The sequence below is a fragment of the Chelonia mydas genome, chromosome 1, assembly GCF_015237465.2.
Source record: "Chelonia mydas isolate rCheMyd1 chromosome 1, rCheMyd1.pri.v2, whole genome shotgun sequence".
Classification (NCBI taxonomy): Eukaryota; Metazoa; Chordata; order Testudines; family Cheloniidae; genus Chelonia; species Chelonia mydas.
The window spans coordinates 247,441,385-247,464,792 of record NC_057849.1 but is presented as its reverse complement, the minus strand read 5'-3'; the positions used below and the strand labels follow the sequence as shown (position 1 = coordinate 247,464,792).

The following is a 23,408-nucleotide window of genomic DNA, read 5'->3' as shown; positions in this document are numbered from 1 at the left end:
TTCATTTGCAAATTGGATACTATTAATTTAGGCTTAAATAGGGACTGGGAGTGGCTAAGTCATTATGCAAGGTAGCCTATTTCCCCTTGTTTTTTCCTACCCCCCCCCCCCCCGACCTTCTGGTTAAACTTGGATTTATGCTGGAAGTGGCCCACCTTGATTGTTATGCACATTGTGGGGAGAGTGGTCAGTTTGGATGAGCTATTGCCAGCAGGAGAGTGAGTTTGTGTGTGTGGGGGGGGGGGGGGGTGAGAAAACCTGGATTTGTGCTGGAAATGGCCCACCTTGATTTTCATGCATGTTGTAAGGAGAGTGGTCACTTTGGATAGGCTATTACCAGCAGGAGAGTGAGTTTGTGTGTGTGGTTTTTGGAGGGGGGTGAGGGGGTGAGAGAACCTGGATTTCTGCAGGAAATGGCCCACCTTGATTATCATACACATTGTGAAAAGAGTGGTCACTTTGGATGGGTTATTACCAGCAAGAGAGTGAGTTTGTCTGTGGGGGGGCGGAGGGTGAGAAAACCTGGATTTGTGCTGGAAATGGCCCATCTTGATGATCACTTTAGATAAGCTATTACCAGCAGGAGAGTGGGGTGGGAGGAGGTATTGTTTCATGGTGTCTGTGTATATAATAATGATATTCTGCAATTTCCACAGTATGCATCCGATGAAGTGAGCTGTAGCTCACGAAAGCTTATGCTCAAATAAATTGGTTAGTCTCTAAGGTGCCACAAGTACTCCTTTTCTTTTTGCGAATAATCCCACAGTTACTCTGCATCACAAATGGCTGCAGTTTCAAGCCATCACTTGCTGTCAATGGTGATAAAGTTGTCTCAGGTTGAGATGCAGCATTACCACATACTGACATCATGATGAGAAGGTGCATATTTTGTGAAATTGGCATGGTGCTGTGAGGCAGCCATGGTCTAGGGAAAAATCTGGGGGAACAATCTGGATCTTCAGTTTTTCTACAAAATAGGTAGCACAGATCTATTAAAAATCACGGCTGCCCAGCTAATTTTGAGACACAAAGCAACCCATAACTTCATGAGAGTCACTCAAGCTCCTTGTGTCTGAATTAACATAAAGGAAAATTGGATAAAGAAAAAGAAAAGCAAGAACCGAACTAACAAAAAACATTATGATAAATAAGTCTAAAAATATCCTCTAAACCTGGGTGTAGGACTGCAAATTAATTATATGAATACACTCAGGAATGTGGTTGTTACAGTTTATGTAAACATCCCCCCTGCTGAAGGGTGGTAGGTGACAGAAATGGTGTTCTCACCGGTTGAACAAAAAGTGTTTTGTTCTGCAATGTTTTAATCCTTTGAATCATTTTCCAAATACTGTATTAGCCATCTTCAAAATATTTGTGACTAGTGTTTCCAAGCCCTAGTGCATGTGTGCATCAGTCTTTCACACAGTACACAAGTCATCCATTTATGAACTAGGGTTATTATATTTTGCAAAAATAACAACCTGGGAACAAACTCAGAACAAACTCAGAATGTGATGGATGATGAAGCTGACCCAACAGGAAGTGCAAGTCCTAATCATTATGTACAACTACAATGAAGGAAAAATTTGTAAACAGAAAGGGAAGGGGTTAGAGATTAGTAGCGTGTGCTACATAGTTTTTTCTGGCAACTTGATTAACTGTCTAATTTAGAAAAGAATGTCTCTTCCTCACACAGATAGTGTTGAATCAGGTCCTACATGTTGTACTATGGAGCTCCCTGTTTGTTGATGAAACTGAATCGAATCCAGCCAAGACTTTCAATATGCTGTATGTCCTGGAAATTTAGCACTGTCAGAAGCCAGTTAAATTCATTTTCCAGTTAATATTACCGAGTGGTACAAGTCCATTTAATTATTCCCCTCATTGTGGAGGTGAAACACTTTCTTTTTTGTCTGGCACTTAATGAGTCCCACCCCACAACTACAGACAACAACATTTAATTTCTTAATTTTTAAAATCACAAGCCTCCACAAAGATGTTTTAATTATTTTGTTTTTCAAAGCATAAACAACTGTGTTTGATAGAGATGGGCTAGGGAAGCAGAACTTAAACCTGGATTTGGGTTATGGCTACAGGTATATTATACCTGGCATAAACTGGTGTAGCTCTAGGGAAGTTAAGGGAACTATATTGATTTACACCAGCCAAGGTTCTTGCACAAAATTGGTACTTGAGACTCAACCTGAGCTAGTTTGAAAGCACTGAACTCGCAAAAGCTGCTCCTGTGATGTTTTGTCCCCATACGGCCAAAAAGCCACTAGATCAGCTGATCCTGTAAGACTTCTACAGTCTTGGCACACAGCTGAACATGATGCAGAAAATTGGCCCCTTGTGGTTTATTGATTATATATTATTTACATAGTGCCATGGGTGGGCTTGCAGCTTTACAGATTAAAGAATAAAGATGAGACCAATACAAAGATATTACAATCTAATTTATATAGACAAAATGAGTAAATCCCTCAACACATGGAAGAGCGGGGGGAATAAACAAATACAAAATGAAAGAATTGGGGAAATTATTGGGTGGGGGGGGATGAGGCTGTAAGTCGCAGGTATTGCCATGTTATATGAGCTTCTTGGAGGAAAGAGGATCATTGTTCTTGCTTTTTCATTGTCAGCAACCATAATAGAAAGGGAAAGGCATCTGAATGGAAATGTTATAGCTCAAACTCAGAACCAAAGCTATAAGAGTAGATCTGGATTCATTGACTTCAATTGTAACCTTCCCCAAATTTGTAGAGATTCAGATTTGAGTTTCTGGATTGGACCTATCATTAGTTTTACCATTTGGTAACAGCATTAATCCTTTTAGAATGTTTGCTCCAGCAGTCAGATAAACACAAATTATCCAGTATTTACCCTTGCTGTAGGGCATACCAATCTGCATTCTCTCTAACTGATCTGGCCTGCAGTACCTTGGATACAATTTGTCATTCAAATTATAGACCAGGTAACCTCTGGATCTCTCTTTTAACAGCTAACTACGAACAATCTGATCGTCCTTTATAAAACTTACACTTTAATGATTTGCAAATATTAATTCCTAAGAAAATTTTCAATGTGGAAACCGAAAACAATTTCCAAACGCATTATGCATCATTATCCTGCCTAAAATGATTCAACAGACATTATAACCTCATTTTCCAGAGAACACAGTAATGCTGTGCAGCTATAAAGGTTCAAGTACCATGTTAGTGCTCTTATAAGGAAAACTCAATCCAAGTGATTACTTGTAATGGTTGTGAGAAGAAGGTGTCATTTACAACAACAGAGTCCCCAGCTACAATTCTTACTGAGGTTTCATGAAAAAAAAAACTAAATTAAAATCAATTTCTTACTTTTTTAGCACAAGTTCTATGCACTAATTCTCACTTTTTCCTCTCCTGCTGTAGCTATAAATCTAGGGAAAAGACTGTGTATTTCAAGGATGAAGACTGTATTCATTAACAGTACAAAATTTAAAAAAAAAAAAGGTCAAAGCACTCATCGTAATCAAGTCTATGTGGAAAAATATGAGGTCATTACTGCCTGCCTGGTGATTACATGGATAAGAATAAAAAGTACCCCAGCCCTGCAGGAAAATAATGTTTAGTTTGTTATACGCTGTTGCCTGTTATAAAGTGGATGCTGACAGTGAGCTTCAATGCAGTTTGAAGCCAGAGCCACTCTAGGCTTCTTCAACAAACATAGCATAAAATTACCAATCAGCAATTCAAAAACACCATGAAGAGGGCAAGAGGAAAGGCCGGGGGCAGGAGGGGGGACACCTAAAATGCTCCTTGCAACAACATTCAAAAGAGATTTCCTTGAAGATGCATATATCATCAAAGGGAAACTCAAGCACTCAAAATAAATATTGCTCGCCTTCAGTTCATATAGGGACAAACCCACTTTGCTTGCATACACACTAAGTAATCAGGATTGATGTGACAGAAGTGCAGGTGAACTCAGAAGATAAAATCTACCCACTGACCTGGGCACAGGGCATGGGTCTGTACTGCAGCCTTGTCTACAGCTATTAGTCCAGCCTTATCTCATGTGGAGTACGAGGGTGATGGGATTGGTGGAAATGCAGCTCCAGGGGCTCTACCCTAGCCTTGGCTCAAGAGCTAAGCCTATGCTTAAAGACTTTGGGCCTTTGTCATCCTAACCCTGAGAGATGTTCTGACCAAATCAGGCCAGAGATGGCCAGAGATGACATCACCACCTCGATCTACCAGGTTCAACTGAATCCCAAACGCCACCTGAGATGAAATAGGATCTTACTTTAACAAAACAGCTGTAACAACAACAGCTCCAGTCCATTTCAAATGACTTCTTCTCTTTTCCTCAAAGGACAGTTATTGCCATCTTTGATACCACCTAAGAAACTGTCAAACAAAGGGTTTTTTTTCCCTTCTAAAACTTTCTCCAGCTAAAGGGAAAGGGAACAAGGGATGTTGTTAAAAAGAACTCCTTACTTAATACTTCACATTTTAATTGTTTTTCCTTATTTTCAGTATCTTTAACAAAAGGTTAAAAATGTAATGGTGTGTTTGCCATGGTACTAAACAGGCTAAGACCTTGTATACCACATTCCGGACCTTGTTTAATGCTGTTTAATGTTGGACAGTGACTGGGTTATATTAACACCTTTGACCCATATAGTCCATCTAAATTAATACAACAGGGGCACCAACTGCTTCAATAATACCAATAATAATAATAAAATATATCACATTAAACTACTTAAATCCATTGCCAGTGCCCCTAAAAAATGATGAGATCTGTCCTCAAAACACCCTTGTCATTCCAATGAATAACTCCAGCCCAGCCAACACCAAAGAAAAGAAGAATAAGCTTTGCATTGTATCAGGAAGGATAACAAAGCCAGGCTGTGTCAAACCAAGGGGGAGAACCACACCAAGAGACCCTTCTGTACTGAGGGAAATACAACCTAGAAAATACTGACTTCATGTCCACAATCTTAAACAACACTTTGGCCTTTTTTATAGTGGCATCAGTGTTATATGTGGCTACATGCTACTATATGCTGCAGTGAAAGGCAGGCTGCATCCACACTCACTGCAGTGTGTAGCTACACATGGCAGTGAAAGGCTCTGGCAGGGGAAGGCAGTAGGGAAAGGTTCTGGCAGCAAGGAGCTGTTGGAGCCTTTCCCCACTGCTGGAGTCTTTCACTGGTTCTGGCAGCTCCCTGCGGCAGGGAAAGGTTCTGAAAGCTCCCTGCAGTGGGGAAAGGCTCTGGCAGTGGGGAGCTGCCGCATCTACACTGCTATTTTTAAGCAGCGTAGATGTCCTGCTCCCAGAGCCTTTCCCTCTGCAGTGAAAGACTGGCGGCAGGGAAAGGCTCAGGTGGAGGAAGGCAGCAGGGGAAGGCTCTGTCAGCTTCCCACTGCCAGAGCATTTCACTGCTGCTACCCTGCTGCTGCTGGAGCTGTTCACTGGCATGTGTAAAGCTACACACTGCAGTGAGGGTGAGCGTAGCCTACCTTTCACTGCAGTGTGTTGCTATACTTATCCTACATGCCACTGCAATGGTAGACAAGGTCTTACAGAGAGGTTTTGTTAACATGTCATAGCCACCACTGCCTCTGTGGTATGCTGGGTTAATGTACTAAGATTTCGCCTGTGTTGGACTTGCCTCCTGGTTTTGGTGACATGTGAAAAAAATGCTTGGTGATTTTGTCCTACTTTCCGTTCAAGTGCATCAGAAAACCACTACAAGACTCACAGCCTCAGCTCAAGAGGCCTGAGACTGGAACAGCAGGAATGTTCTATGTCAGGACTGAGCTGCATTAGCAAAGCTTTGTGCATAGTGCTTACTCAAAAGCCAATGCTTTAGTCTCTAAATTTCATCAGCGTAACATTTAGGGGGAAAATAACCCAGAGTAATATTATTTTTGCATTTTAAATTCTACACTAGCAAGTAGAAATTGTTAATAAAGTAGAGAAGGACCTTGCTTTCAGTAATTTTCTAAAGTATAAACAGAAGCACTCCCTTAAAAGCTTTAAAATAACCTCTGTGCAGGCAACGAGAAAAAGGCTTCTATTACTTGGAAAGTGCTTTTGTCCCTCTGCAACCATTATTCACACACACAAAATCACATTTGAATAAACTCAAATTACCTGTCTTACATACAATTCAATACTATTTATTTTTTATATAGAATCCTTAATACACAGCATCACAAAACACTTCACTGAGAGAATCAAGCGTGAGCTAAAGAGGAAAGGAAGCTTTCTGGGTGAAATTCCACGAGAAGAAATAGGTAAGACAGAAACAACCAGTTTCAGATAGATGTGGATGAGTAAAGTGTTTGTTTACATGGGGACATGCAGGAAAATTAATCCCAATTAACTAAAGGTCTGAATTTGAAACAGATTAGCTAAACTGCATTAAATTCCTGTATGGATGCTTTGGAAGTGAATTAAGCCAAATAAAATTAAGATCACTTTGATTGTGAATGAGGGTATTCACACAGAGGTTTAATGTGGTTTAAATATCTGCTTCAAATTCACTCCTTTAGTTAATTTGGATTAATCTTCCTGAATGTCCCTGTGTAGCCATGTCCTAAGTAGAAGGCTGACCATCCTACATTGTGAGGAATGATAGATGGAAGAAGGTGGACAGCAGACAAAGTGAAGGGTGGGAGATAGAAACCTCCAAGATTAGAAATGCATGAGCAAGCAGGAGAACAGGTAGATAAAAAGCTCAGAAGTAAATGAAGCAAGCCCAAGGAAGGATATTTTCAATTCGATTCAGTCATCCAACAAACCAGCGATAATGACAAAGGGTAGAGGAAGCATGGTCTTGTGGGTAAGATACTGGAATTTAGGAGACCTGCGTTCTTTCCCTCCTCTGCCATATGCTTCCTGTGTGAGCTTGAGTAAATCACTTCATCTGTGCCTCAATTCCCCATCTGTAGAATGGAAATAGTGATACGTTGGGGTGTTGTGAGGCTAAATCCATAAATACTTAGGAGATTGCTCAGACACTATAGTGATGGGAGCTATATGTGTACCTAGCCAGACAGGGAACAGTATGGTCCTAAGAGCATAGGCGCCCACTCTGTGGCTGCTCCGGGGGTGGAGCACCCACGGGGAAAAAATGGTGGGTGCTGAACCACCACCAGCAGTCCCCATATCAGCTCCCGCACAGGCCCCTCAGCGCCTGCCCACCAGTGGGCCCCGCCTATCAGTGCCTATTCCTCCCTCCCCACATCTCCTGCCTGCCTCTCATAGCTGTTTTGCAATGTGCAGGAAGCTGGGGGAGAGGGGGGGGAGGAGTGAGGAAGTGCCGCACTTTGGGGAGGGGGTGGAACAGGAGCAGGAAGAGGTGGGGTGGGGTGGAGCGGAGGCAGGAAGAGGCAGGGCGGGCTGGGGCCTTGGAGGAAGGGTGGAGTGGGTGCAGGGCCTGGGGCACAGCTGGGGGTTGAGCGCCCCCCCCCGGCACTTTGGAAAGTCAGCGCCTGTTCCTAAGAGAGTAAATTTACAGTGTTCTGAACCTCCATAAGTTTAGAGAGTACCATAGATGTTTACAGAGACCATGAAAAAGGGAAATGCAAACTGGCGAGAACTAAAGAATGGATAAGAATTTCTACAGAGATGGGTTTAAAGACAAATTCTGCCAATGTTGGAGAAGTGGCGATAGAAAGACAGACAAGTAAGCTGAGAGAGGGGAGGGAAGTTTAGGATTCAAATATCAAGGATGACTCTAATTAGAAAGGTTTCAGAGTAGCAGCTGTGTTAGTCTGTATTCGCAAAAAGAAAAGGAGTACTTGTGGCACCTTAGAGACTAACAAATTTATTTGAGCATAAGCTTTCATGAGCTACAGCTCACTTCATCAGATGCATTCGAAACACAATTAGTTAGAAACACAATTAATATCTGTATGAAACCCCCTAAAAATGCTTCCTGATTTCCAGGTAATCATCAACGGGGAACTGGCTGCACACTGAAAATGGGGTAGAATCTAATTATTGTCAGTTGTCTGGAACTAATATGGGGAAGGGAAGTTGTAGGCAGGAAGAGACAGGTCACTTGTTGTGGGAGAAATAGCAGCAGGTTTTTCAGATAAAAATACAGTGTGGGGAGAACTTTTTACCCACAAGGAGAACTGCAGCCTTTGAAACATTCAGCAGCAGGAGCTCCTAGTGTAGCCAAGAGTTACAGGCAGACACGGAGTAGATAGGAAAATCAGAAAATAAGTTACAGGAGATATAGAAGAGTAAGATGTTAGGGTGTCCACAGGTGAACCTAGCAGTATACATGGGCAATGATTAAAACATGCAGATTAGAGAAGAAGAGTGAGCAGTGGGGAGTTGAGATGGATAGTAGATCAGAGATGGAATTTCACCCTTGAGAACATACAGTCCTCCTGAATATCTAACACAGGCATGGCCAAACCGTGGCTTGTGAGCCACATGTGGTTCTTTAACAGTTAAAGTGCGGCTTCTGGAGCCCTCCAGGCCCCCCATTTTCCACCTACCAGACTGCGGGGGGGAAGCTTGGGGCTTCTGCCCTGTGGAGGGCGGAGGGGTGTCTCCGGGCCTTAGCCCGGCAGGAGGGTATTAGGGCACAGGACTGTACCCCAGCAGGTGCTGCCCTGCAGAGCAGGTTGTGCATGTCTCGCGGCTCTCTAACTTCTGAAGATTATCTTATGCGGTTCGAAGGGTCATTAAGTATGACCACCCATCATGTAACATATTTCAACAGGCTTGAGCAGACCTGGTTCAGGCTTATAGCACTTGTGAATGTGTAGGAAGAAGAAGGGAACAGGTTAAGCCGAAAAACAAGCGTGGCCATATTTTCCTGTAAAATGTCTACTGGATACCAGAAATGTTTGCTATCCCTTTGTAGCTTCCTTTTTATTATTTGTTCTAAACAATCCTTAAGAAGAGCATTTTAAAATATTTTTTAAAAATATTTAGAACTGGATCTGAAACAAATAATTAAACATTCCATACAAAGATGTCTTTGTTAAACATATCCTTATTCTTTGGGGCTCTGATCGCAGTTGGGCTCTACCATAATATCAAACAACACTGTGCTAAGCCCTGAACAGACACATCTTAAGTGACAGCCCTTGTCCCAAAGAATTCAAATTTAAATAGACAAGGCAGACAGACAAAGGGTGTGGGAAAGGAGACTGTGACACCATGTACCTCATATGATACTCTGTACCCCACATTCACCACTTTTGTAACAATATGATATATTTTGCATGAAGTATGCCTTGTGAGATATCATTTGAAAACTCATAATCTGCAGATTATTATTACCCAGTTGAAATGTGTGTGACAACACCGCATGTAAAATTATGAGATTTTGCTATATGATTGTTACTGAAACACATTGTAGTTCTGGGCAATGCCCAAAAACCAGTATCTCAGAGACAACGATACCCTAGCATGCCAGCAAAGTGCTAAAGAGCCATTACTGGCTTAATCGGACATTCTCCAGTGGGGGAGAGTTGTAAACAAGAAATTTACAGTTCATCTGAAGGACAGTTTGGAGCTCATGTATGCAATGGAACTGCCTGCCCCATGACCCAGCAAGGATTTGCATGGCACAAAGAACTGGGGTATAAGAAGTGGGGGAAAATGTCCGTAGCCACCTTTCTCCTCCTTCCATCTCTCTGCTCATGAGAACAATGACTCTCAAAGAACTGAATAAAGAGGGGAAGTGGTGCGAGGCTGGAAAGGGACGCAGCCTGTGAAATGTATTGCAGCTCATGGTGAGACAAACCTTTTGCTTTTAAGCCGATTAGCCTTGGTAGGGTTTCGGAGTTAGCTTGTATGTTTATGCTTTTATTTCTTTTGTAACCAATCCTGACTTATTTGCATCTATCACTTAAAATCTGTCTTTCTCTAGTTAATAATCTAAACCAGTGTGTTTTGGTTGAAGCTCTTGGGAATCTCTACTTAAGTCAACAAGCCTGGTGCAGATTCATTGCCCATTGTTGGAATGATGGACTATCTATGAGTTTATACTGTCCAGGAGGGTCCTGAAGAGTATAAGACCCACATTTCTGGGAACCAAGGCTGGGACTGAGGGATATGCGGGTGTCACCCTGTATGTAATTCATGGATGGCTGGGCATAACATGCGTGTATTCATCTGGGAGTGACTTTACATGCTGGTGGTTGTGAATGAGCAGAGCTTAGAGGGGTTTGCTGTTCACAAGCAAAGCAGTGTAAAAAGCATCCCAGGTTGGAGAGCTAAGGGACACAGCAGTCCAGCAGTTCAGGTTGCACCCTGGGGAATGCCACAATAGTATTATTCCCATTTATAACTGAGACACAGAGAAATTAAGTGACTGGACACAAGAAGTCAGTGGCAGAGTGGGAATTTAACCAGCTCTCCTGAGTCTCAGTCCAGTGCCTTTCCCAAAAAACAATTATTTCTCTCTTTAACACCTTCTCTTCATGCCCTCAAAGTGCTCTGAAAAATAATGGAGTCATTTAGCTGACATGTGTGGTCAGATTTGCATTCCTTTAGTTTTATTCAGCAGTTCATCCATCCTTCTCTCTAAAGCTGGTTTTCCTGAAACACACAGTGCCAGATCTGAAGCTTCTTTTTCAGGAAAACCCCATCAAAATCTATGTGAGCTTTGGCCTGCCTGAGGACTGCAGGATGTGGCCTCCCACGTGTTGAATTTACAGTATGAGGTAGAGTCTTTCTACTAAACTTACCATTCTGTTGGTGAAGTTGCTGAAGTCCTTCACTAAGATATGTTTTATCATCTCTGGCTTGGACACCAACACGTACATTCGCCGACCGATGTAGTATCTACAAAGGAGGTGGAAAACCATTTTAGCAGCCACAGCCAGCCGGAGAACAGCCACCTTCCCTAAGATGCCTCTGTTGGCTAAAATAAATTTTTTGTAAATTACTCATATCAGGTTTCCATTCTCTTTGGCAGTTCAGTATCTCTCCACCTCTCTGAAATATTTAAAAATATTAAGCTGTCAAGTTCATTGGTATTTAAAGGAACCAATTAAAAACATTTTATCCATTGTCATCACCAATTAAAACACTTGCTGAGAACTAATTAAAGAACCAGTCCATCATCTACTTACGCACAGCTGCTTGTTATATACTGTACTCAGTGCATAACATAACATAACACAATACGTTATCACTAAAGACAGACTGTAAAAGAATGGGAAGAAAACACTGATTAAAAAAAGAAAAAAATGCACCCAACCAAACAAGAAAGAATTACTAGAAACTTTGTCCAATCTAAATCTAATGCCTTTCCACCACTAGGCTGTATCTGCACTGAACATTTCTACCCTAAACATGTTCAGAAACATGTTCAGTCACTGTTGACTGGGCAATGGTGCAGTTCCCCTGCTGCTAACAACAATGGCATTGCTGATGTAGACCACCTCAGAGGTGTTTTTATCATTACAACAAACAAATGACAGAGGAAGGTGGGGTGGGGAGGGACAAGGACAGTATTGCCTCCAAGTAAGAATAAGACCACACTGTCTTCTCTTTACTCTGGATAGCTTTGGGGAGGGAGCTATCGTTTCCTGAATCTGATGCAATGGCTCCTTCTGGCTTCTCAGACAATGAAGTGAGATTCTTTATCTGCTTCAGATGTAGAAAAAATATAGGCCTGTTTCTACATCATCTGCATCAGTCTAACCAGATACCACAGAATAAGTATGTTTGTTAACACTCACACTTTTCTTCTGAGCCCTGGCATTTGCATTTACAAAGAATGCTTGTGGCCTCACTTGGTACAGCGTTTCAGACCACGCTTCAGCTAGGAAGTACTGAAAATCTCATGATGAAAGACCGATCTCACGATGATAAAACCCTCAGAGGTACAAAAAATTGTCTGAATTCTTATCCACGACAAAACGATGAATTTCTCCACTTCTGCCCACCAATAGTCTGAAGTCTCTGGAGACACACCAAAGAACAAATGGCTATGAAAACTTTCATTCCTTCCTAGACATGATGTTCTCCAGATAAAAGATTAGGCACATTGGCAAGGTAGTAGGGGTAGTTGGCGATTCTGTTGCCTGTACTGTTTAGTAGAGAGGTCCCCTGAGATGCAATTCTAGTATTTTACACAAAGCTCAAATTTACTTTAACACATAACAAACTTGAATCATAATATGTTTATTTGAACCTAATGTATCTGCACTGGATATAGATGCTTGTAATAGAGTCCCTGTTTCTGGGGCAGTACTCTTCAACTGACTCATTATTTGAAATCACAGCTGTCATTAGCATCTGGCAATGAAGTTTCCAGCCATTCTCTCTTATTGTTTGTAACGATTAATCCAGTTACAAAGAAGGGAGGGGCATAGGAGGGAATGGATGGAAAAAATCCACTGATGTACCCAGGGATTAAAAATACTAAAAGGCTAAAATTGCTTTTATGCAAAGTTCAGAGCTGCCTTTGTGCTCTCAACCGGTTTTCAAGAACAATGGTTGTAAGGGAGGATCAGTGTATCATTGCTTTCTTTCACCCCAAAACATAACTGCTCCCCTGATGTCTCCTTTCTGTTTCCCCAATCTGTATGTTTATTAGAAGGTTATTCCTAACTTTTTCTGGGAACTAAAAAAGTGGGAATATGGGAAAGCACTTTGGGAAAACTCAGGTCCAAGAGTCATAGTAATAATCTGCTAACTCTCATCACCTATGTTTCAAAAGAAAAGAAAAGGGATGAGGGGACCTGAAGGTCAAGGAAGATCACATGAGCTTTCCTGCTTTACACACGTGGATCCTGATCCTGCAAAAACACAGGCACATGCTTAACTTTAAGGATGAGAGTTAAAATCAAGAATGAGCATAAGTCTCTATAGGATCAGGGCTTTGTTCTCAAAACCAAGAGGATATTCCCTACCTGTATTTGTTCTTAAATACCCTATTAAGTTAAAAAACTTCTGAACAATAATCCATTATTTCCAAATAAATAACCGTTTAACCTCTGCCATATAGCTTTATATTCATCTAATATTATTATACAGCAATAGTTAGTTTAGGATTATTATTGGGAAAAAATGCATATTCTTGTCATATTTTACAAAACACTTTGAGAGAAAAGAAACTCATGGATTCACGGTTAATTGAGGATACTCCCTTTTATTAAGTTTCTCCAGGTTAACCTTACTCTTGTGTGGTATTTCTATTTATTTGCCACATTCAGCTTTTCATAATCTCTTCTGTTTAAATGGGAGCCTCCCAACATAAGTAAAACCCGCACATTTTTAGGCCAGCAATTTAAAGACAAAGATCTATTACTTGTCATGGTAGGGAGGCCAAGTATCCTAATTTACCATAGCTTGTGACAGGACTGTGCTTCCCCCATGGGAGAAATGGTACCGTTTCTATAGGAAGCGCAGGGATGTGAGTTATACTGCCCTCTGAGGAGTACTACTGTAAGAAGTTATCCAACAGCTGTTCAACAGAGAACACAGACTTACTTACAAGAATTACAGAAAAGCCAGGCAACCTTTCACTGTCTCCCCCAAACAGTGTGCAGCTCAAGGGGAGTGAAACAATGATATATTAAGAAAAAGAAGTTAATCTGTATCCAGAGCATTTTAATAACTAAAGAGGCTCCCATAGACACATGCAAGCACAAAAACTCATTTATGACTCTTATTTCTTGCTGCAGTTTGGTCTGTAAGAATGAATGAACAAACACATTGCAGTTAATGTAGTACACGGATTATTTTGCCTGTCGTTCAAATTCAATTCTAGATGGTCGAGTCTAGCCAGTTTACAACCAATAATTTATTCAGCAGACTGAGCTCTTCTTTTCTCCTCAGGAATTATCTGCAAACAAACAGGTCGGAATTTTTACAGTTTTGCTTGCAACTCCTCCCTATTTACTTCAGTGCTAGGGCCTAAGCTGTCTCACAGACTGCCCTCTAGTCTCCCTAGTGTGATAATGAAGCAGGCTTCAGTGACGGGGCCGCAGATGTGGCAGCAGAGTGGCGTCAAGCCCAGCAAGCACAGAAGCAGTTGGGTCCAGTTTTCAATCCAGGTAGGGATGGTGAGTTGAAGGGTGTGAATAGAAGATGGAAAGCCACATCGAGGGCATATTAATGTGGTGGGTGGAGTAGGGAAGGGAGGAAAGCGGAGGAGTGAATAGCTATCCCTGCCCTATCCCACCCTTACACAAGATACACTTTTATGTAAATACTAAGTACTATCATTAATATATAACATCTATCATAAGAGGCACCTTATTGGTTCAAAGTATTTACAAAGAGCTGAATGATGATTCCCAATTTTTAGATGGGGAAACTGAGGCACAAGGATTAAAGTACATACTCCAGGTCACTCAGCGAATCAGCGTCAGAGTGGAGAATAGGGCCTAGGTGTCCTGATTGCCAGTCCCCCATTCTAGCTATTAGACCAATGCTACCTATTGGGGGAACAATTTGGCCCTCCCTCTCACCTTTTAATCGCACAAGACCAAAATCCTTCCAAGTACAGCACCATGCCCACGAGGAGCTCCTCCTCCATAGGTTTCCAGAACCCTAGCTGCACCTACCCTACACCTCCATCTCTCCTGCAGTTGTCAGTTACTGGCAATCCCTGTTCAGTAGCCTATATGTAACAAGTTGGTGATATCAGTCCAACTCCTAGCGAACAGATATCTACACACCATTAAAACCACCATCCCATTTGCCTTCCCTTTGAGAGCAGTCTCAGAATAAAGAGCAAGGACTGAATGAGCATGGAATGGAGACTCAGCGACCTTCTCACCAGAGAAGGGTCCTACGGATCACAGCTGATGAAGGGAATGGGGTTGGGTAAATTTTTAACTACTCTTCTCTGTGCTACAGTTGCTCTATAAATAAAGGATTTCAATTACTCGGGCTGTCAATCCAGTACCTTTCCACAGCAGGGAAGGGCTGATCATGGATCCTTCTGGAGCACTATTATGATCATCAACCAGATGGAGATCGCTTCTGAATCACCTTGCCATGCCATCACCTCTTCTCTGCTGACTTCACAATGATCCCGCATCTGCCAGGTACTGATTTTAGAACCCAAATTTGGATTTTCACACTACATCATGGCACACCCAACTGACCTTAAAACCTCAGTCTTAGGGCACATTGGAGGACAAATTCTGATCACACCTAGTGCCATCAGTATTGCATTCAAAGTGACACAGACAGTGATCATTCTAGTTCTATTGGACCATCTCCTAGTGTCCCTTATAGCCTCATATTAACTAATAGCTCCTATGCCATTAGAAAACACACACTCTTTTAGCAAGATGGCCACCATTCAAAGTTGCCTTACTTCACAGGACGAGTGGAACATGTGCATGGTGTATCATGGCTAAAAGGGCACTTTCTGCACAACATCTGTGCGGGAAACACCTGCACTCCAATCACCCTGATTATAGCTGGGCCATCAACTCTCAAAAGCCTTTGATCTCTCTATCTGTTATCAGGCCCATGCACTTCAGACGCATTACATTTCTCATTAAGAAAAATAATGCTGCTGGGCAATAAACAACAAGGCTCTGTTTTCTAGGCTGTGGTCTCGTAAAGCAGGTGAAGATCATCTGGAGAGCCAAACTAAACAAGAAAATACTATGTCTCTCCTTCCCTTGGGGAGAACAAAGAACACGCTAAGGAGAACAAATAGAAAGAGGAACAGAAGTAGCAAGCATACAGAAGGAAAGTGTATTTTCTTAGATCATTCCTAGATCATTCCTCCTCTATTATTTTTAGAGAGGCTCATTCACAACAAGCTGAGAAATATGGAAAAGAAAAATATGTGCGTTCATTTAAAAATAAGGTCGATACTGCTCGCTTAATTATTTCAGAGGTCAGCAAATTGATTTGCCATGAGTCCTGCCCTCATCCAACTCCTGTGAGAAGCCCACAGTCTATGGGACTGAATGGGATGTGCCTCACAGCCGCACAACCCAGATGCAATCTTCACAAAGATGGCTGCGACTCTGGACTGAGAGGAAAAGAAAGGAGGGGAAGAGTGAGAGACCTTGCTGATTTGTCTCATCATTTGTAGCATACTAGCACCAAGAGGCCTCAAAAGAGAGTGGGGTCTTACCAATGTGCTAGTAAGCACATTGTACATAAGCATAATAAGAGACTATCCCTGTGCAGAAGAGCTTACAATCTAAATAGACAAGACAGACAAAAGGGTGGGGGAAAGGTTAGTATTATCTATTTTGCACATGGGGAATCCAGGCACACACAAAGGGGGAGACTTTCAGAAGTATAAATAGTTAAGCATCTCAATTCTATTGACTTTCAATGGGATTTAGGTACCTAATGACCATTTTTGTCTTTGAAAATCTCCACCTAAGTGACTTGCCCAAGATCACATAGGAAGTCTGTGGTAGAGTCAGGAATTGAACCCAAGTCTCCCGAGTCCCAGCCTAGGGACTTAACCTTTGTTCTCTTCTGTTAACAAAGTTCTGAACTTGAGGCAAACAGCTCAGAAGCCAAGATTCCTTAGATTAGAGAGTTCAGAAATGCATATTACTTCTTAGGATAGTAGTACTAAGTAGTACTCTACACTGCACACTCCTTACAGTGGCATGTAGAGTACATATACTGTTCTCCCCCCTAGCATATGTACCATAGCTGTGTAGATGGTGAGGCACTGCTCAGGTGAGTAAAGTCACACCTAAACCCAGTGAGTATGTACCCTACATGGGTCTCTACATGCCCACGCAAAGCCTCCCCTGTCTACACTGCTATTTTTAGCAGTGTAGTGCCAGCAGCAGGGAAAGGCTCTGGCAGGGGGACACAGCAGGGAAAGGCTCCAGCAATGGGGAGCCAGAGCCTTTCACTGCTATGTAGAGCTACACATCAAAGTTTGGACACAAGCTACTTTTCACTGTGGCATGTAGCTACGCCTACCCTGCATGGCATCACCAATGGTAAGCAGTGTAGACGTAGCCTTAAAAAATAGACTTACTAAAAACAGGTGAACTTACTGAATGAGGCATCAAGAGCACTGGTTAGCATCAGGCACAGGGAAAGGAAACTTCCAACACAGCTCTGCCAATGCACCCACGTCTTGGCCTACACACTAGCTTCGACTGTGTCTTTCCCCTTTCCTCCATGTATTCCCTCCCCAGTCATCCAGTTACACAAAGGTCTCCCAACCCCAAGAAGAAATCCAAGCTACTATGAAGTTGTAAGAGGAGACACGGTCACCATGACTTCTATATAAGATTAAATTGTTCATAAACTCCTTTTTATGAGGAGCTACATTTCTTTTCAGAAAGAGGTTTTAAGTTCTCCTTCCCCCACCCCCACCCCCCCCAAAAAAACCCTGCAAATTTCACTTCTCACTAGTTAAATTTCACGTAGTGAGAGGTATGCACTGTTGTTGTAGACATGTTGGTTCCAGGATATTAGCGAGACAAACTGAGTGAGGTAATGTCTTTTATTGGACCAACTCCTGTTGGTGAAAGAGACAAGTTTTTGAGCTATAACAAGTCTTCTTCGGATCTGGGAAAGGTACTAAGAGTGTCAGAGCTAAATACATATTCTATCTGTTCGATCTTGGTGTTAACTACTGATGCTAAAACATGGGACCATTCAAGGTGAAGTGGCCCCTTAAAACCCCTGTAGTCATAGAGTGGGTTATGGGGGGTTAGTGGGTTACAGATTGTTCTAATAAACCATAAATCCAGTGTCTCTGTTCAGTACATGATTTTTAGTGTCTAGCAAAGTCTTTTGAAAGGTTCCCTTTGAGGATGAGGACTGAGAGATCAGCTATAGAGTGAGCACTTTGTGGAAAAAAATTGAGCAACCACAGGTGATAGGGTGTTTTTGTCTTTTATCATTTTTCCTACGTGAGTTCATTCAAGAGCATAGTGATTGTTTGGTTTCATCACATAATTGTTATTGGGGCATTTATTGCACTGGATGAGGTTATCTTGCACTGACGGGGGAGTTGATAACAGCCTTCAGTTACCTGAAGGGGGGTTCCAAAGAGGATGGAGCTCGGCTATTTTCAGTGGTGGCAGATGACAGAACAAGGAGCAATGGTCTCAAGTTGCAGAGAGGTCTAGGTTGGATATTAGGGAAAACGATTTCACAAGGAGGGTGGTGAAGCACCGGAATGGGTTACCTAGGGAGCTCGTGGAATCCCCATCCTTAGAGGTTTTTAAGGCCCGGCTTGACAAAGCCCTGGCTGGGATGATTTGGTCCTGCTTTGAGCAGGGGGTTGGACTAGATCACCTCCTGAGGTCTCTTCCAAGCCTAATCTTCTATGATTCTTTGTACTCCTCTTAAAGTAGCACCAGTCTTGTCAGGTCCCAGTATAGGGCTCTTGTGTTTTAACAGTAAGATTTCCATGGGTAATAGTAAGGAGAGAAAGAGGTTTGTTGGGAGCATTCTGTGGGGGAGGGCATGGTGGTACCCTTCAGGGATCTTATGCCAGAGGTGTAAATTAGAGATACTCCGATGCACCTCTAAAGTGGGCTGGGTCTTAGCAGCTCAGAATAAAGGCTACACCTGCTTCCTAGTGCTGCTCCCCACATGTCCACTGTATTCAAGCATGTGCTCGGACAAACTGGAGAACTGGACCTTCCATGACTATGTTAACTCATCTGTAAAATGAGATTAACAACATTTACCTACATACAGGGGAGCTGAGAGGATTAATTTATTTAATGGATGAAAAGTGCAATGGAGAAGAAAAGTACAGTTATGTATTATGACTGCATATAACTGCATTATATGATGGGTATTTGGTGGCCTATGCAAAATTAGTTGCAGTGTCAATCCAAGTGGAGAGAAGTTCTATAAATACCATAAATACCATCAAAACTGACACCATAGTTGTCAATCTCAAGAGAGAGGCTCAGAAGTGAATGGGCATGGAGACTGGACTATTTCTCTCCCAGCTGCAGAGGTGGGTCAGCATCATGTACGGAAGTATGCAGTTCTGATACTGAACTTGTTCTGCAGTTGGAGGACTTCAGTTTCCCAAAGGTGTTTTAGTTTATTTTTATACTGTCTAATGGGCTAAAATGATTATCACTACTACATCTCTGTGTGTGCGCGTGTGCGTGTACCACTACTGTTTATTAGCTGTATCAGTATTCTATTTCGTTAATGCAAAACGAAAGCTGTTCATAGGATTGTGCTTTACATTATATTACTGAAAATGAATGGCAATATGACTCTAACAAGATACGAGCTCACCTCCCCTGCTTCAGAATACACTGCTTCTGCTGGGTAAAACCGAAAATGCTTGTAGTACTTTAACCTGGCAAGATTGGCAGAAGAAAATTTCTAAAATATTTTCCCGTCACGTTTCCCACCAAGCTTGGTTGTATTTGTCTGTGTCTTATTATCCACATGTGGACTGCAACATTTTCACTGAGTTGGGATGAAGTTTGTTTTGTCTGCACTTGTTAAACAGTATGTTTGACTGACTTCCATGTGATGAAAGGATGAATTCAAACTGGAACAGGTACAGAGAAGGGCTACTAGGATGATCCGAGGAATGGAAAACTTGTCTTATGAAAGGAGACTCAGGGAGCTTGGCTTGTTTAGCCTAACTAAAAGAAGGCTGAGGGGAGATATGATTGCTCTCTATAAATATATCAGAGGGATAAATACCAGAGAGGGAGAGGAATTATTTAAACTCAGTACCAATGTGGACACAAGAACAAATGGATATAAACTGGCCACTAGGAAATTTAGATTAGAAATTAGACGAAGGTTTCTAACCATCAGAGGAGTGAAGTTTTGGAATAGCCTTCCGAGGGAAGTAGTGGGGGGCAAAAGATCTATCTTGCTTTAAGATTAAACTCGATAAGTTTATGGAGGAGATGGTATGATGGGATAACATGGTTTTGGTAATTAAATATTCATGGTAAATAGGCCCAATGGCCTGTGATGGGTTTTAGATGGGGTAAGATCCAAGTTACCTGGGAAAGAATTTTCTGTAGTATCTGGCTGATGAATCTTGCCCATATGCTCAGGGTTTAGCTGATCGCCATATTTGGGGTCGGGAAGGAATTTTCCTCCAGGGCAGATTGGAAGAGGCCCTGGAGGTTTTTCGCCTTCCTCTGTAGCATGGGGCACGGGTCACTTGCTGGAGGATTCTCTGCTCCTTGAGGTCTTTAAACTACAATTTGAGGACTTCAATAGCACAGATATAGGTGTGAGGTTTTTTTGTAGGAGTGGTGGGTGAAATTCTGTGGCCTGCGTTGTGCAGGAGGTCAGACTAGATGATCATAATGGTCCCTTCTGACCTAAATATCTATGAATCTATGAATCTATGAATGATGTGACAGATGTTTCCCCGTGTGTTTCAGCACACAACTCAGGAACCAGCTTTCCTGTGACATTGTGACGGACAGAGTGCAAATGGCCTTATTCAGATCTGACCTCCTTGCACATAGTCTAAACCCAAAATATTCCATTTCCATGTGCTGGTGGAAAAACAAAATGTTAGGTAACTATTCTCAAGACATACTGGAAGAAAGCCACAACTGGTAGATTTCAAGGTTTCTTCAAATTTGTTTGACTGCCATTCAGACTTTGTTCATTTGTCTGGATTTGTAGGAGTGTTTTTGATATTTGACAATGTTATCTATTGTTATCAGTGAAGTTAAGAAAGGTGCAAGATGGCTTGGGGAGATAACACAATAATGTTATCCAGGATAAACATAGGCAGCTTTTTCTTCCTTGTTGAAGTGGGGGAGAAAGGATCTGCTTAGGGTGTATCATTATTACTAGTCTGAAGCTATGAACAGCTGGACTTGAAAGACAAGTAGGCAATTTCAGTGAAAAAGTAAAAAGCAAGACAGATTTCAGTGACAGGGCTATAGCTATTTAATACGGGATAAATGGAGGCAAGGAATGTAACATCAACAAAAAGAAAATTGCTGTTAATGGGATGCCAAAGCGAGAAAGGGTGGCTGCGCACAAAGCCGAGATGCTCTGCTTGTTTTCTGTTCTAGAGCATTCTCTTCGAATAGGCCAGAACGAAAAGCAGTAGAGTTAGGAACGTTTCTCTGTGGTCCAGAATGCATGAGAGTGACAGTGTGTGGGCATGCATTCAGGCTAGAGGGGAAGGTCGGAGCGTAAAAGCAGATAGTCTAGTAGTGTGAAGTTATTCTGGGGCAAAAGTGAAGACTACAAATGCCAGAACAGGATTACTAAAACTGCCAGAAAGGAAAATCTAATGTTTGTAAACAAGTGGGGAAAATGTTATTGGGCAAAGTTCAGAAGATTCAAATAGCAGTAGGTAATGCTCTGTCATGGAAATATATACCAAACGTATGCAAACAGGTGGAATATAATAAAACCATGAGCGTAATAAATAGTTACATTCCCATCATTAAAATAAAATAACACTTCATGATGTCAGATTATATAGGAAATGCTCATGTAGCTTTTGCCGTCTGCCTCACAGTGCAGAAATGCACATCTGGTCATTTGTTATTGTTTTACCAAGACAAAATACCAAGGGATAATAAAAGCTATCAGTAACTCATGTGATTTCTAGAACTATTATACACAATCACATGTGCCACTGTATATATCATGGCTTAGGCTGCATGCCTGTCATGGAGGTCATGGCTTCTGTGACTTTCCGTGACCTCCGAACTTCTGCTGAGGCTGGTACTGACTCAGGGGCTGCCCAAGCTGGGCAGCCCCTGGGCCAGCAGCAGCAGTAATAGTTTGGGTGTGTGGGAGGGGGCTCAGAGCTGGGGCAGAGGTTGGGGTGTGAGGCGGCGCTTACCTGGCGTGGGGGGGGGGGCTCCCTGGCTCCCACCAGCATGTCCCTTGCAGCTCCTTGGTGGAGGGGCCAGAGGGAGGCACCACCCCCCCCCCGCCGCCCGGCAGTTCCCATCGTCTGTGGTTCCTAGCCAATGGAAGCTGCAGAGCAGGCGCTTGTGGCGGGAGAAGCACGCAGAGCCCCCCTGGCTGCCCCTCCTCCTAGGAGCTTCAGGAACATGCCAGCTGGAGCCAGGTAAGGAACCTGTCAGCCCCACCAACCCTCCTCCTCCTCCCCGCCCCCCCCCCCCCCCCCCCGGAGCACCAGCAGCGGTCCTGAGACGCACGCTCTGGCCTGCGGGCCCCCCCCCACCCCGCCAGCACCAGCAGGGGTCCTGGGCTGTGCACCGCTGCCCCCCTCCCCACTATGGGTCCCAGGGTCGCAAGCTGCTGTGCACCCGCCCCCCCCCTCCCCAGCACCAGCAGGGGTCCCGGACCACGTACTGCCACCCCTCTGCCCAGCACAGGTCCTGAGTCGCACCCCGCCTCCTGACGTCCCGCCCCAGTACGGATCCCGGGTCGCACATCGCTGCCCCCCAGCACCAGCAGGGGTCCTGGGCCACACACACCCCCAGCACCACCGGCCCACCCCCGACTCCCCTCGAGCACCCCCGGCCCAAGTTTTAGTTAGTGGTATATAGTAAAAGTCATGGACAGGTCATGGGCCATGAATTTTTGTTTACTGTCTGTGACCTGCCCATGACTTTTACTAAAAATACTCGTTACTAAAATGTAGCCTTAATCATGGCCAACCCTTCCAAAAGTGACTAGTGATTTTGAGCACCTCAGTTTTGGGGTGCCTAACTTGATATACCATAAAGTGGCATGGTTTTCAGAAAATTCTGAGCACCCACCCTCTGAAAAGTGGGCCCCCTTTAAAGTGTTTTAAAATAAGCATCCAAAAATGAGGTACTCAAAAATCACTAGTTTTTTTTAAATCTTGGCGTAGATCTTCCATTGCTTTGGAGACAGCTCATCTGAAACATGTAAATTATCAGCAAAGGTGGGCAGTGCAACATTTTACTTTTACTGTATCTGGGAGTAACAAATACATATCTTCCTTTCACTCACCTACTTTCTTGTTATGCATTGATATTAACTCAAAACAATGAGACAATTTATAGTACAGCTCACACCATCATCAATTTTATACACAGAAGTTTTGTTTGCCTTTGCTTATGCTATGTTGGTGTAGCACTGTGAACTTCTGGACCACTTCTGTCTATTTTTCATCATTAGACTATTTTAATCATTAGAAACATAACAACAATGCATGGGATGTAACCACGTTATTTGTTATTTCAGTGGAGTAAGCATGTAGGGCTGAAGTCAATACCAAAGAAAATACACATATCCTGTTTTGTTAAATAAAAAATATGACTCTATCATGGTTACTATTCTGAAGACATTTAGATATAAGCAGCTGAACGCAGGGTCTTATAACAGACAACCTTAACTATAGGCCACACTTCTAGCTCCACCTATAATATACAGATCTAGGGCCTGAGTTTGTAAAACGTCACTCAGGTGAGTTATCCTATTCACATGAGTAATTCCCCAGTGTATATCTTCGAGGTGGACTCTTGGTCACACTGAAATGAATGGGAGTT

The 23,408-nt window shown here is 42.7% G+C and overlaps 1 protein-coding gene across 14 annotated transcripts in view; it reads right to left on the bottom strand.

Annotated features, from left to right (window-relative positions):
- The window catches only part of TBXAS1 (thromboxane A synthase 1), a 323,500-nt gene that overhangs the window by 160,847 nt on the left and 139,245 nt on the right, over positions 1 to 23,408 (bottom strand). For 10 of the 14 annotated variants that reach the window (XR_005222459.2, XM_043541631.1, XM_043541625.1 and 7 more), the window contains one exon: positions 10,719 to 10,815. The exons of the other annotated variants lie outside the window; for them this stretch is intronic. Coding sequence is in view for 9 of the 10 variants with exons in the window: in XM_043541631.1 (XP_043397566.1) it covers positions 10,719 to 10,815 (97 nt within the window). In the remaining variant the exon portion in view is untranslated. The remainder of the gene's footprint in view (positions 1 to 10,718; positions 10,816 to 23,408) is intronic. 14 annotated transcript variants of the gene reach the window in all.